This window comes from Mytilus californianus, unplaced genomic scaffold (genome assembly GCF_021869535.1).
Source record: "Mytilus californianus isolate M0D057914Y unplaced genomic scaffold, xbMytCali1.0.p SCAF_4, whole genome shotgun sequence".
NCBI lineage: Eukaryota > Metazoa > Mollusca > Bivalvia > Mytilida > Mytilidae > Mytilus > Mytilus californianus.
Genome location: NW_026262690.1, coordinates 115,086,931 through 115,101,811, shown reverse-complemented (window position 1 = coordinate 115,101,811; position 14,881 = coordinate 115,086,931). Strand labels below are relative to the sequence as shown.

At 31.7% G+C, this 14,881-nt stretch overlaps 1 protein-coding gene across 3 annotated transcripts in view; it reads left to right on the top strand.

Moving 5' to 3' along the window:
- LOC127699116 (dihydroxyacetone phosphate acyltransferase-like) overlaps positions 1-14,881 on the top strand; it is a 226,750-nt gene that overhangs the window by 2,333 nt on the left and 209,536 nt on the right. For all 3 annotated transcript variants that reach the window (XR_007981089.1, XR_007981090.1, XM_052202857.1), the window contains exons 2-10: positions 5,653-5,849; positions 6,575-6,751; positions 7,035-7,164; positions 7,502-7,705; positions 8,600-8,751; positions 9,506-9,636; positions 10,491-10,711; positions 12,586-12,840; positions 13,271-13,350. Coding sequence is in view for 1 of the 3 variants with exons in the window: in XM_052202857.1 (XP_052058817.1) it covers positions 5,653-5,849; positions 6,575-6,751; positions 7,035-7,164; positions 7,502-7,705; positions 8,600-8,751; positions 9,506-9,636; positions 10,491-10,711; positions 12,586-12,840; positions 13,271-13,350 (1,547 nt within the window). In the remaining 2 variants the exon portion in view is untranslated. The remainder of the gene's footprint in view (positions 1-5,652; positions 5,850-6,574; positions 6,752-7,034; positions 7,165-7,501; positions 7,706-8,599; positions 8,752-9,505; positions 9,637-10,490; positions 10,712-12,585; positions 12,841-13,270; positions 13,351-14,881) is intronic.

The following is a 14,881-nucleotide window of genomic DNA, read 5'->3' as shown; positions in this document are numbered from 1 at the left end:
TTTAAATAAATGTTCAATACCAATTATATATATAACTTATATATAGTTTTCGGACGCAGCTTTAAAGAAATATTTAACCTCGAGATATGATTTTTTTCTAATAAAAATGTCAGTTGTTTGTATTAATTGAAAATATTTTATCTCGACAAGACCTTTTAAAAAGCGTACAAGTAAAACGAATCACGGAAGGATATATACATGTAGTATAAAATCCATGAACAGATCAACTTAACTTTGATATGATCAAAAGTTTTTGCTGCAAATAATTCAAACTGTTTTTTATTTAGATAATTACGACTGATTACCGACTTTATTATGTAATGATCACCTCATTTTTAAAATTTTCTAATCAATTGATTCTTGAAATTACTACAAAGTAAATTGGTTTGTTTGAATTCCCATCATTATTTATAGTACAATCAACCCGTGTTTCATTAATTAATTTGTTTTATTGTTTGAGATTTATGACTTGTGTGCTCTTTTTGTTTCTGGTAATGTGATCAATTTAATTTCATTTGACAACTGATAATAGATGTTTAATTTAATCGAATATTAGACAGAAATAGATTAGGCTAAAATTAGGGAAGGTGTTATAAAAAAGTCTTTTTTTCAGTTAATATTTAGACAAGAATTTAACACGACAGTAATTAACATTTTAAAAACAGTTTTTTGTTTTCGTTAAAAGATGAAAATTAAATGTTTGAAACAAATGAAGTGATGATTTTATTTTATTGAGAAAAAAAATCATTTTAAATTTCTACTGGGAAATTGTTTTAAATTACCAAAGTAAATTAGCGTGAGGATGAGTGAGAGAAAAGGGGCAAAGGTAATATGAAGTTGGAAGAAACCTTAGTTTGATTTGTTAATGATGACAACAATTTTAGACTCTTTTCGCATAATATTTGTAGCCCTTAAAAGAGCTGTTTTAAATAGATGTTGACTATCAATCATCTTCATATCAGCTTCAAGCTGGTAACTTTTAGCTGGTACTCTGGCGTCGTTAATTTGGTATCAAAATAGTGGAGGGACTTTCTGCTTGATCTCTATGGAAAAATCTTTTGGGGTAGATCTCCGGTAGCTCGTCCACCTATCACAACCGCTATTGGCATGACTTTGAAGATGTGGTCGATGAAATAATTGCATATTGCAGTTGTCATATCTTCTCTCCAAATTGACTTTATGCCATTAATTAGATCTTCTTTTGTCCTTGGCTCTTTTTTAGACAATCTTGACTTCATCATGCTCCAAACCATCTCAATTGGATTAAAATCGGGACTTTCTGCTGGCCAATTATCCCACCAGTTTATACTATGCTGCTTCATAAAGTCTTTAGTTGCATTTGAAGTATGTTTAGGGTCGTTGTCTTGTTGAAAGCGATGAGTATCAGGGTACACCCAGTTAATGAATGGAATCAGGCCGAACACCAAAACAGAGTTAATGTAAAATGCTGATGCATAATATTCTCGAATACTAGGATACTCGTCGTTCCTCGACGACTTATTCCAGCCCAAACGTGTACCTTCAACGGGTGCTTAGGTTTAGGTAATACTGGTGCGACTGAATCTCTTTTGTGGTAGATGACGATCTTATTGTCATGAAGCTGAACAGAACATTCATCAGTGAAGATGATATTGTCGAAGTTGTCATTGTTGGCAATGTTCTCTTTAGCGAACGCGACCCTTTTTACTTTGTTAGCATCACGTACCATCTGTCCATATCTTGGCGATGTTGCGGTGTAACCAGCTGCACCAATAACTTTATGTACTGTTGACTTACTGACCTGTGTACCCTTTTTGGACAAAAGACGGCAGATATCAGTAGATGTCTGGGTTGGTTTTTCTGAAAGCACATTTTTTTACAAATTTTACGTCATTATTGGTAATTAGTTTTAAAGTTGGTAGTTTCTGGTCTTTCTTCAATAAATTCTCGTAACCTATTTTGCCGGATTGGTACTTTTTTATAACATGCTTAACATTACTCCATGTAACATTTATGCCTCGTTCAGCTATCTTTCTGACGATGGCATGATCAGGCCAGCTCTGTCTGTATAAAGCAATAATTGTGATGTGTAAGTTTGAACTTTGGCATAGTCAATTTAAAACTATAATGGTTAGAAAATTGCAAGATGCTTTTTAAATGAACACTAGCCATGACGTGTATTGGATGAAATATCGACGTGGGGCCATTCTGTCTAGGTCGCACCTGTTATCGATATCATTTGACCAATCTAGTATACATGCATGTCAACTCATTCGTGGGAAAAATAAAAGCTTAATTTATTTAATATGTAATATTTAATATGTAATAAAATAACTCACCAAGGTTAAAGATATATAAGTAATAAAATAATATTTAATACATCCGATAAGAATGAATGAATAAATGTGCATTAGGTTTCTTCTAATTGATTAAAAAATATCTTTAATTTGGAGAAAATATCAAGTTATAAAAAAATATTTTGCATTTTAAATTATACATTTACATGATAAATTACAGATAAGCTCTAAAACAATATCATTCATTAGACAGTGATTCTACTATTTAAATTAATTAAAGATTATCAAACTATAATTTGCATAATTAATCAATTAATAATTTAAATAGAGCTAAATGAATGATAATTTAATTATAACAAATGATCAAAGCGTATTATAACAAGCCATATCTTTGTTAAAAGCCCTGAAAAGTGCTCATATTTAGTTTAACTTCAAAGTATGTTTTTCTTGTATTTATTGTTTTAAGACTTCAAACAGTGTTTACTATACTGAGTTGTTTTTTTTATAAATCTAGAAATATGATATAAATATGACTTAAAATTTTATAAATCAGTATACTCAAAATGGCTACTAGAGCTGCAACTCGAGAGTTCAGTCACTTTCTTGTCAGATATGATGATGGCACATTATATGCATGTCCCAGAGTCAAAGTAAACATAGAAGGCCGTGTCCGTATCGGCGAGCGCTATCCAGTGACGTATGGCAGCAGCTCAGATACTCCTGAAACAGCAGAGGTTCTAGACACTGGAGACTACCTAACAATGAAGAGCAGAGAAACAGAGCTTTCTAGTACTCAAACACCACCTTCATTGCCTTCAACACCTGAATCACCTGAATCCCTAACAAATTCGCCATTTCTGATAAGAAAAAGAATTGGTCGCAATGATAGTAAACCAAAGAAAGGCAGACAGGAGGCTGTGATGCTCAGCATCAGGGACGGTATCGACGACCCTTACACATACAGATCGCCATCAGTCTCTCTACATCTTTCTCTGCTCCAACTCCACCATCGCCAATATGTCGGCCACCAACACCGCCAACATCAACATCAGCAACAACCCAGACAACGCCAACAGACAAGGAGCCTACTGCATTTTCCATTCAGCATTCATTATAAGCCATGGAAAAGCAGGTTACGATCTCCAACACAAGACTAGCTGAAATGGAACGAATGATCACTGCCCAAGGCAACATGATAAAAGAACTGGTCTCCAAGTCACAACATGTTACGCCACTACCGCTAACTCTGGTTCTGCCACCAATGCCATCAACTCCTACTACACCTAGATTTCATCCAGTATTGCCTGATTAACCACTGTCCCCAACAACTACACAACTCCCAGACTCACCACTACCACAGCCACTGACACCAACATTACATCGCAGAATTCTTCCAGTGCATCTGTTCAATGACCTACCAGAGTCTGTGTGTCTTTCCGAGGACGATCTGAGCAGACTGTCATGCAGTGGCAATAACCCAGGTGCCTTTGGTGTATTATTACTCAAACATTTCTACCCAGAGCTCTTCACAGCAGACCAGTTTTGTGTATACTATTCTTACAGGGGCGGTGGTAAAGCTAGAGACCACTGGACGACAGTAGGAAAGGGATCATCAAAAGATACGTCGTGGCCCCCTATTTCCGTCAGTTAATACAGAGTCTGCCTACCATGCTATGGTTGTGGAAAAAATAAACCAGTACCTTTGTAGACCAGTCCAGCCAGCACAGAAAGTTTTAAAAAAACATTGATGAATATAATGTGACTTTATAAAATGTTTTAAATATTATGTATCTCAATTATTCATGTTTATAAATGTTGTTTTATAAATGAATTAAATGTGTAAAGTCATCTTACATTTTGATCTTTGTAATGTTTAGCGAAGTGCAAAAAATAAAGTGAAACTTCAAACAAGCAAATGTCCAGTAGCAATTATTTCAAAATATGAATCCGGTATAAAGAATCACCGACAGAAAAACTAAACACAAGTCTTTTAAATAACTTTACAAAATACACAAATAAACTCCAAACGAGAACCGCAAATACTTATATTGAAGAATTGTAAATACTTGGTACATGAATATTTTATTGTTGGGAAATAAACACAGGATGTTGAAAAATAAAGAAGGAATCACCAAAATTTGTTTGTACTGCATACACATATTTTAACAAACTACACTACCGATACACAAAATGAGAAAGGCAAAATAACACACGTATATCAGTCAGGAAAAACTTGGTACATGAATATTTCGAATGTAACAAAAAAGTTGGAAATGATGGTTTGAATGTTATTTTAATATTTAGCAATTATTTTATCTTGTGTCATTTCGAAGGAGAACTTTTAAAAAAAACCACACACTTTGTTATATTAAAGATCTATATTTATCTTTTAACAAGAAAACATTGTTGACATCGACCGAATAAAGAAATGTAACTTTATTTAAATGGCTTAATTACAACTGTCCTTCCTGGAGCATCAGCATTCATTCATTCCTGTCAATCATCATGAGTAGTAGCTAATATCACGAGAACAATGGAGCGTTCTATTTTTATGTACAACTTCCTAGGTCAAAGGTCAAGGTCAAAAAATTTAGTTTCAGTTGACAAACCTATACATCCTATGGCAAAGATCATGTGTGCTCTATATCTTGAGAACCATTAGGATTTCAAAGTTTATACTTGACATGTATATTAACCAACACAAGAGGGTATGTCATAATGTATGTACAAATTCCTAGGTCAAAGGTCAAGGTCAAAAACTTTGGTTTCAGTTGACAACCCTATGTCCTATTGTAAAGATACAATATCTTTACCACACATTATTCACAGTGGGCCTACAGAAATGGCACGGTACCCATCTCAATGATGTCTAGTTCTGACAATATTCTTCCTACATGTATTTGAGGTTACATTTCAGGTGCGTCAAGTTGAATAACCCTCCCAACAGATTGGCCATCAAGATGATGATCTTCTTAGCCATTTCAGTGTTGTAGACATCTTGATTGCACTTCTTACATCTGACATTGTTATTATATTAAATTGGTCATTAAGTAATGAGGCCTTCTTTGCAGCCTCTTTCACAAACTGGTCTGCTATTTTGTTCCTGGATATATTATCATGGCCTGGGATCCAAGCTAGGGTTGTTAGTATGCAGTATCTTTAAAGACTCCTAGAAACTTATGTACAAAATATTGTAAGAACATGACAGATTAAACATGGCAATGTAAACAGGTCAGGAATAACCATTAATCGATAGATTATACCTCAATTCGAGTATAGTCCATCACTTGACATATACTACATGTATAATATCATGTATATTGAGATGGACCAATTTTTTTCTTTGAGTGTTAATATTTTCTCCTTGTAATTACAGATAATCCAAGGCTAGTGTCTGCTCGACAGAAAGACATTTACGAAGATATTTTGGAGGACAGAAGACATTCAAGTGATGTTGTTTGGTCATTCAGGACGAGAGAAGAACCAAAGTACAAATACAACAAACCAAGAACTCCCGATGAGATCAGAAAACATGTTATGCACAGTGATCGTGTCAAATATGCCGTTGAAAAGGTATGTTTCTGTTTTAGTGTAATTGATTGAAGTGTTTGTGTTACTGTTACGCAAAATTCAGTAGTTTTGGTTATATCGTGGCAATCTGTTTTTATAAGTGGTGGAAGTCAGTGTGCTTAGAGAGTTCCATCAACATTCAGCTGGTAATTCTAGTCAATTAAGATTGGAGTCAAACAGAACTGCCACATGCTGGGTAGCCATTTAAAGTGCAAAATTTACCCTTTTCAAGCATTTCACTGTTTATTAAAATGCAATTGCAAGGCAAAAGGCCGTACAATTCAAATATGAATGAACATGTGAAGATGAAACGGACTTTCTTAGGCCAAATCAATATAAAAACCAGATATATAGTTTATGGATAATAATCCAGGATTGATATTTGTTTGTTCCGTCTTTTTATGCCCCACTTACATGCTATGGGGCATTATGTTTTTCAGTCTGTGCGTTCGTTTGTTCAAGTTAAAGTTTTTGGACAAGGTAGTTTTTGATGAAGTTGAAGTCCAATCAACTTGAAATTTAGTACACATGTTTCTTATGATATTATCTTTCTAGTAATTCTACTGTCGAAATAGAGTTTAACCCCAATTACACCGTCCACTGAACATAGAAAACTACAGTGCAAGTGGGGCATCCGTGTACTATGGACACATTCTTGTTATATTTGGCTATGATGTCTTAACTTCTACAATTTAATGTTATAGTGGGTCAATCTTTTTTTATTCCAGGTTTGTTCAGAAAGTGGATTACCCATTGAAGAGGTATGGAAGCAAGCAGAAGAAGTAATGCAGGAAATGTCCCACAATCTGAGCATGGGAGCCATTCGAGGATTTGCAATGTTTCTTGTCAAAGTTTTAAAATCACTGTTTAAAAGAGTTTATGTCAATACAGAAGGAATACAAAAGGTAAAACAATTGTTTCTTTAACACATTCTAAGGAGAAAAATGTATTACTTGGTATATTATATGAAGGTAAAATATACCAATTTTGTAAGTCCTAGACAATTAGAAAATAGAAAAAAGGAAGTGACATTACTATCAAATTAGTCTTCTTGAATGTAGGTCAAATAAAAATGTTTTTTTCCTATTTTACAGGGGGAGGGGGGAGATTCTGAAAGAATACCCTCTGTTACTGATGCCTAGGCCATAGAAGTAATTTTGACTTGGACCTACTTTTCTTTATTATCAGGTCAGAGAGATGTTAGTAGAATACCCAGTATTATTGATGCCTAGTCATAGAAGTTATTTTGACTTTCTTTTGATGTCATATGTGTTCTATTCCTATGATCTTCCACTGCCTGTAATTGCTGCTGCTATGGGTTTGTATATTTACATAGGAAAATGTTTAACTAATTTTGTCACACAGAAAAAATATAACACAATTTTAATGGGAAAAATACATAAAACGGCTTTATTCTAATTGATAAAATATACCACACTTTTTTATTTACATGAGTAAAAATACTTGTAAGTAATCATGTAAAAATTATAAATATATTTGTTTTATAAACTAAGATTAGATTTAACAAAAAAGGATATTTAATTTAATGGTCGTTTTAATTTTTCTTTTTCAATATCCAACCAAAAGTTGTTCTCGAATTTTCATTAAAATTGAAATATTTACCAGTTTATACAAAATAGAATATTTATTTTCAGATTTTATGGGTATGAAATTTTTTGGATGGCTGTTGAGAAACAGCGGTGCATTTTATATTCGGAGAAGTTTTGGAGATGACATGTTATACTGGGCAGTATTTACAGAATATGTCCAGTCTCAGTTGGTTAATGGAGATCATCCTATAGAGTTTTATGTTGAGGGAACCAGAAGCAGAACGTCAAAGTCATATGCTCCAAAATTTGGTAGGTTTTAAAGAAGAACTCTATGTCACTTTTTGCCATAGCAATGTCAGTTTGTTTTCAAGTTTAAATATTTCTTTTGTATCTTCCACCTCTCAGTAAACTTCAAGTCGGCAGCAACCCATCAGATGAGAAAATAATTTTCGTAAATTTATGGTTGTTAGTTGACTGAGGAAGGAAATTGAAGTGCAAAGAGTGAACCATTGAATCTTTTAGATAAGAATTATACTGAACTTTAAGTTATATTCTAGACGATCAATCATATATATAAATTAACTGTCTAGTTTTTGAGGAATCCCACTCTCTTCAAACAATCCTCATTGGAAGAATGAACTCTTAATAGTCCTGACCTGATGTTTTTTGAATAATTTGTCAATGGTATGTTGTACTGAAAAACAAATCTATTGCATCCTTATAAGTTTATCTTACTACAAATGCAAATGAATTAAGCAATTTTAAAGCTGTTGTGTTAGTTGACGTAGATGATTTATGTCTATCAATTGCCTCGACAAATTTCCACAGACAACCTTGTGGGCTGCACAATGGTTCTTTATACTTTCCGTAGCTATCGAGTTATCATGTTAACTTGAATGTGGTTTAAAAAAAATATTGGTTTATTCTTTTCAATTATGTATTAAATAAGCAGTACTATTTACAAAAAATTGTACAGTGGGAAAATTTAATTTCGGAAATTTTGTAGATCTTTGGTCGATTTTTTAAAATAATTTATGAAGAGAAAGTTAGTGCAAAAGCAAATCTGAGGTTAAGAGAATACAGAAATAGTGTTTCAACTATGTCATTATTAGAAAATGAAAAGAAGTATTTAAGAATACAAAAATAGTATTTCAACTATGTCATCATTAGAGAATTAACCAATTTTGTAAACTTTTATTTCAGGAATGTTATCTGCGTCATTAGAACCCTATTTTAAAGCCCACATTCCAGACATCATGGTTATACCTATAAGTATTAGTTATGACAAGATTTTAGAGGAAACTTTATATGCTTACGAAATATTAGGTGTTCCCAAGCCTAAAGAGTCTACGTCTGTAAGTACAAGATATATACAAACCTACTGTGCAAGCCAATTCACAAGATATATACAAAATAACTACAAATCAAGTGACAAGTTGTACAAAATAACTGCAAGTCGACTAACAAGATATATACAAAATAACTACAAGTATTTTAAAAGATATATACAAAATAGCTGCACAAGCAAAGTAAAAGATATATACAAAATAGCTGTACAAGCAAAGTAAAAGATATATACATTATAACTGTACAAATCCAGTTACAAGATAATTACAAAATAACTGTAAAAATCAAGTCACAAGATATATACAAAATAACAAGTTCAATAAGTTAGTCTAAAGTTTAAGTGTATTTGCTGCTCACTGTGGTCAGTATATCCATGCCCACTCGGATTACCTCAGATAATTTAGAAATTGTAATAATGAAAGCTGAATCTACTTTTCAAAGCTATTGTATTTGATTTGAGGTTTTCAACATACAAGTATAAATAGAATGTTGAAGATTCAAATTTGTTGTTATATTACATTTTCCTACATAATCAATGAATATTAGTATCCCACAACAATAATGAATCCTCAGTATGTGAAGCTTTTAATTGCATTAAGTTTCAACAATTTGTAAACAGATTAAATAGAAATGAGTCAGTTCAATTGAAAGTGTCTATCAAATGTGTCTTTTCCTTCAAACAAAAAAAAACTGGTAATCAACCAAAACACTCACTATCTTACAAAATTAACTTTCATTAATATCTCTTTTCATTATTTGTAGGGTTTATTCAAAGCTAGAAATTTACTTTCTGAAGATTTTGGAAATGTACATGTTCATTTTGGTGAGCCGCTGTCAATTAGAAAATATACAGATGGAAAAGTGGATAGGAGTGTTCATAGTTTAGCACCCAGGTAACTTGTTCATAGAAGTGTTTATTGTGTAATAAAAATTTAATAGAACAAAAAAGTTTAAAGTGAGATGTGCATTACATTTTCTGTATACTTTTGAATTCATGAATTCTAAAATTCAATCTTAGAAGTGTAAGGATAAAACAACCAATAGCTTGATCATGATTGAACACTCATATTCCAACTGTTTCCAACTGCTTCATTTTGACCTACAGACAAAGTGGATTCAATTGAATACGGTATGGTATGGTACCATCAGTTTGACACAGTAATTAAGAATGGATTTTGGAAGAAAGAATTTTTATTTTTTTCCCAAATTTAAGGACTTGACTGGAAAAAATGGCTATTTCCAGACAAAACTATGAATTATATTATGTCAGTTGGTGTCAATCAACGTTTGATCAATATCTTTGCGTCACAACTATAAACAGAAAGGTTGTAATAAACATATTTATTTTCATTAAACCTAAATTAAATAGGTGAGGAAAATAAAAATAAAAATGAATATTTTTCATTTTATTATATTACCTCTATATCACACAGTTAATTAATAAAGTATCCTCAGTTCTATTGATTTTCAACCCCAGTTTTATACACTTTGGTTGCAGGTACCTAGTTTGTATTTCAAATGATTAAATTTCATATCAGTTATAATAGATCTAATAGCAAAAGAGGAATCAGAGCACTTGACCTGCGGTTTTGTGACACTTCAACTATTAAGGTCATATAACAATTATATTTGCTTTGAAGTGTCCAACATTTTCTTTTATGATGTCAAAATTTTTAAGGGAACAAATAATGATAAGGTGTATTCATCTTAAATTTCCACTAAATGTTTTTTTCTTTTATTTTTCCAGGTATATTGCTAGCCTTTCAGATGATGAAAATAAACTTATACAAAATTTAGGGTATAAAGTACTGTTACTCCATCAAGAACATATGGTTATCTCCCCTTGGTCATTAATGGCTGCTGTCCTTGTACAGAATAAAGATGGTATTAAAATCAAACAGCTTGTCAAGGAAGTGGAATGGATAAAAAGGCAGGCCACTAACCTGGGAGCTTATATTGACTGGCCAGGTGAGTATTTAACGTCTCATTCATCCATGCAAATAAACTCATGTAAGATATCAGGCTTATAATTTTGTATGCCAGATTTGTATTTGGTCTTCAAAAGACTCATCAGTGATGCTATTATTAAAGATGATGTTGAAGAGCATTGAGGACCCAAAATTCTGAAAGGTTTTACCAAATACACCTAAGGTTATCTATTCCTGGGTAGAAAATCCTCAGTAATTTGAACAATTGAAAGTTTTGTAAAGGGTTATGTTAGTTGTCTTTTTCTGAGTGTTTGTGAGCAATAAAAGTAGCAAACTAGCGAGTTACAGTTACAATTACTAAAACAACATACTTTTTCTGTAATTTATATTAAAATAAGGTGATATGTTATGATTGCGAATTAGACAATTATCCATAAACGACAAAGTAGTGATCAGTTACAGGTCACAGTTGGGCCTTTAATAATTCTATATTAGAATTGTTTACAATGCATTGAATGATGACATTATGTGTGGTTCTATTGCTGTTTAATCTTGAAATATTTCATGCTGATTTAGTTATTGGTTGTTTCACATTTGACAGAAATCAATGAAATCTCCTTCAACCTGATCAGTATTTGTTGAATGGAACTTATCTTTGATGAAAAACTTGTCAATGTAAAAGATTCGAGAATACAGTAATGATAATAACACATTGAATAAATCTCTTTGTTAACTCCATGAGCTTACAAAGCATTTACGTTTTCTTTAAAAACTTTTAAATTAGTCTGAAGGTTAGTGTAACATAACAAAAAATCTACTTCAGGACAGAATACTGGTGAGTTGTTTATTCCAAATCACTGTAAACCAACTTATTTTCGGGACATTACTTCACATTTAGCCCTTTCTAGCCTAATTTTCAGTGATTTAATTTCATGATTTTCAAATTCAATTGATGCAGTTAGATAAGGAAAGATCCAAATCAACTTTCATGACGATTTATATTCGTGTTATTTTTCTACTCACGAAAATTAGTTGGTTTACAGTATTGGAGCTTAACCCTTAAATGATCACAGATAACATTTTGAAGCAAAAGAAATAATGAAAAGTAGATAAATAAATAGGATGAGATTTATATTCTTTTCTAAAGTGAGAAAAAGATTTTCTAGATAATCTTAACATTTATTATTTCATAGTTCTTAAACTGTTTTCAAATATTTTGCAAAACAAATAAAGATGATTCAGCAACCATGCATAAAATTAAAGATGTGCTATAATACAACCCTCTTTTTGAAAATTTCATAATTCACTATTTTAACCATTTTCTCTGAAAAGAGCTCTTTTATGGTCCATTTATGAAATCAAATAGTTGGAAATTTCAATGTTCAGCCTTTATTTTTTGCTGTAAATCAAAATTAAGTTCTGAATATCCTATCAAAAAGTTTGCTTCACCATACATGCTTAAAATGTATTGCACACAACCCAACATGTAAATTTATACACAGATGGACTTCCATATTTTATGCTTTTGCATCTGTTCTCTATTTGTCTGTTGTATGTTACCATTTCAAAGGTTATCTCCCTTGAAACCATTTAGACTCTTTGGATCCTGTAGTTTTAAATTATTGTACAATTGGCACTCAACACTGTCATAAAAGTATACACTAGGTCAGAAAAATTAACTTGAATGATTTACAGCTATGCTATCATTTTATAGATTTATCTGTTGTTGAGTGTGAATAATATCATACTCATAAGACTAATCTTGGACTATGTGAAGATTGACGAAAAGGAATTAATTCAACAACCTCATCAGTTGTTACTCAGAAATTTTGCTTTGTGATGTCAAAATGTTACAAAAATCATCTTGTCATCTTGTTATTTTCGGTAAAATCGGACATGTTACTGTAATTCCAGGTAATGAGTCGGCTGATGCAGTCATAAGAAGTACCTTAGCTTTACATAAAAACATTGCTGAAGTAGATAATGAAGACGTAGTCCATCTTCTGGAGATTCAGCATCCGACCAGAGGCAGCCAAGATGAACTGATGCAAGCTGCTGCTCAACATTTAATAATAACACTTTATAAAAATCAATTAATGCATATATTTGTAAGAGTTTCCATGGTTACGTTATCTATTAATTCATGTACAGAAGAAACAATGTCTATGAGTAAGTATGGTATCTTTCTAAAAATAGAAATAACTTGAAAAAATGAATTTTATTAGCATAAGCTTGATTTCCACCAGACTATGAAAAGGGATTTAAAATATTTATTTAGATACAAAGTCGGGTAATTTCATTGTCTTTTATGTTTCATTTGTAATTTAAAGCAAAGTCAAGTCAAATGACCAAAATTGAAATTTTGGTTTATTTATCCAATGTTTAAATAATGAAGAATTCTTATTTTGCTTGAAACTTTATGCATTTATTATACTGCTATATATGTTTAAAACTAGTATTGAAATATTTTTTCTTTTGATGATAATCCTCTTTCGAAAAAAGCTGTGTGAACAGATTAGTTTCAAATAGAAACTTTTCTTCCTTTGATTTTCCTGAACATTTGATATAAACTACTAACACTTTTTTATTAACATTTCAGATGAACTTTACAGTAAATATGAGTTTTTAGAACATCTTCTTAACAGAGATTTTATCTTTATGCCAGGCTGTACAAAACAAGTAAGTTAATTGAAAATGCACAATATCTGTGTGTTGTAGAAATTAAGAATTACCCAGTTCATTTATTATACCCACAATACTAAGAGGTGAAATGGTATATAGTTTTTTATATAGTCCATCGATTGGTCAGTCTGTCAGTCATTTATTTTTGTAACACAAATATTTTATATAGGATTTTTATGTTATCTTAAAATTAACAGAAAAAAATGCCATCAGGTCACTATGAACTCTTCCCCTTCATACAGGGGTGTGAGATATGTGAGCTTACTAAAGGTTCTTTAATTGTAAATATTTTAAAAGGATACACATTTATGTGTGTTATATATATTAAAGATTACATAAAGTGTTCATTACATGCTTTAAAGTTTAAGTAATGTGTGCACATGTGTCTAACCTATGTTGAGGATTACACTATATGTGTATAAAGTATATGTATGATATGTTTTACACAATATGTGAATAACATAGTTTCAGTATTACACATTATGTGTTTAGCATATGTTAAGTATTAAACAATGTGTACATAAAATATGAAAAGAACTTCACACTTACTGTAGAAAGGCTTGTATAGTTCGCACTGGTACATAGTCCGCACCCCCTTCTCCCCACGAAATTTTAGGTAAAAATTTTTTTTGTAACTGTTAGAAAAGGTCTAATGAAACTCCGGTAATTTCAAATCCTGTGAGGTCGTTTGCGGTATTTTCTTGGAAAAACCTGTTTTCCATCATCAAACAGAAGCTGAAACTGCTTGTAAATGATTCTAGAACGCTTCATGATTGTTAAAATAAGTTTAATTCACTTAAAAAAAATTTTAGAAACTTGTGTATGTTTAAACAGGAAGTTTAAAAAGCACGTTTAAAAGAAGAAATTAACCAGTGAGAGTCAAAATCCGTACATAACAGATATCACTATACTACGACTTTGAAAGTAAAACAGTTCCATCCTTTTGTAAAACAGTCTTTAATATATCTATCACATTAATGTTTGAAGGGTCTTAAGCTAATACAAACCATATTAGTCAGTATGAAACACCAAAACGGGACGAACAATAACCAATTACGTTTCGTAGTTTACAAATTCTAAGCTGGTTTACGGTTGTCTTTTTCACTATGTTTGTATCGTTTCAATCAAGCAGATACCAGTTTATTTCAACCTTTCAATGCATTGAAAAGAAACGAGAAATTTGTAATGAAAGGTTTAGTTTTTATATTTATCAGTATTAATTTGATATTAAATAGAAATAACTTATTAATATGGATGAGTTAAAATTATTAGTTTGAAAAATGATAAGAGCGCCCTCTACAATATAAATAACAAAGATGGCGGAACGTAAACAAACCACCTCGCCCGCGAAATTGAAATTTTTCTCTTATTTCTTGCTTATTGTACTCTATAGTCCGCACCCCGTCTGGAAGGTCCAATTTTGGAGAATAAAACCGCGGACTATACAAGCCTTTCTACGGTAGTATACTATGTATCATGGATGCTCACTGTTTACTCTGTTGAAAGATAAATATCGAATGGTAATTAT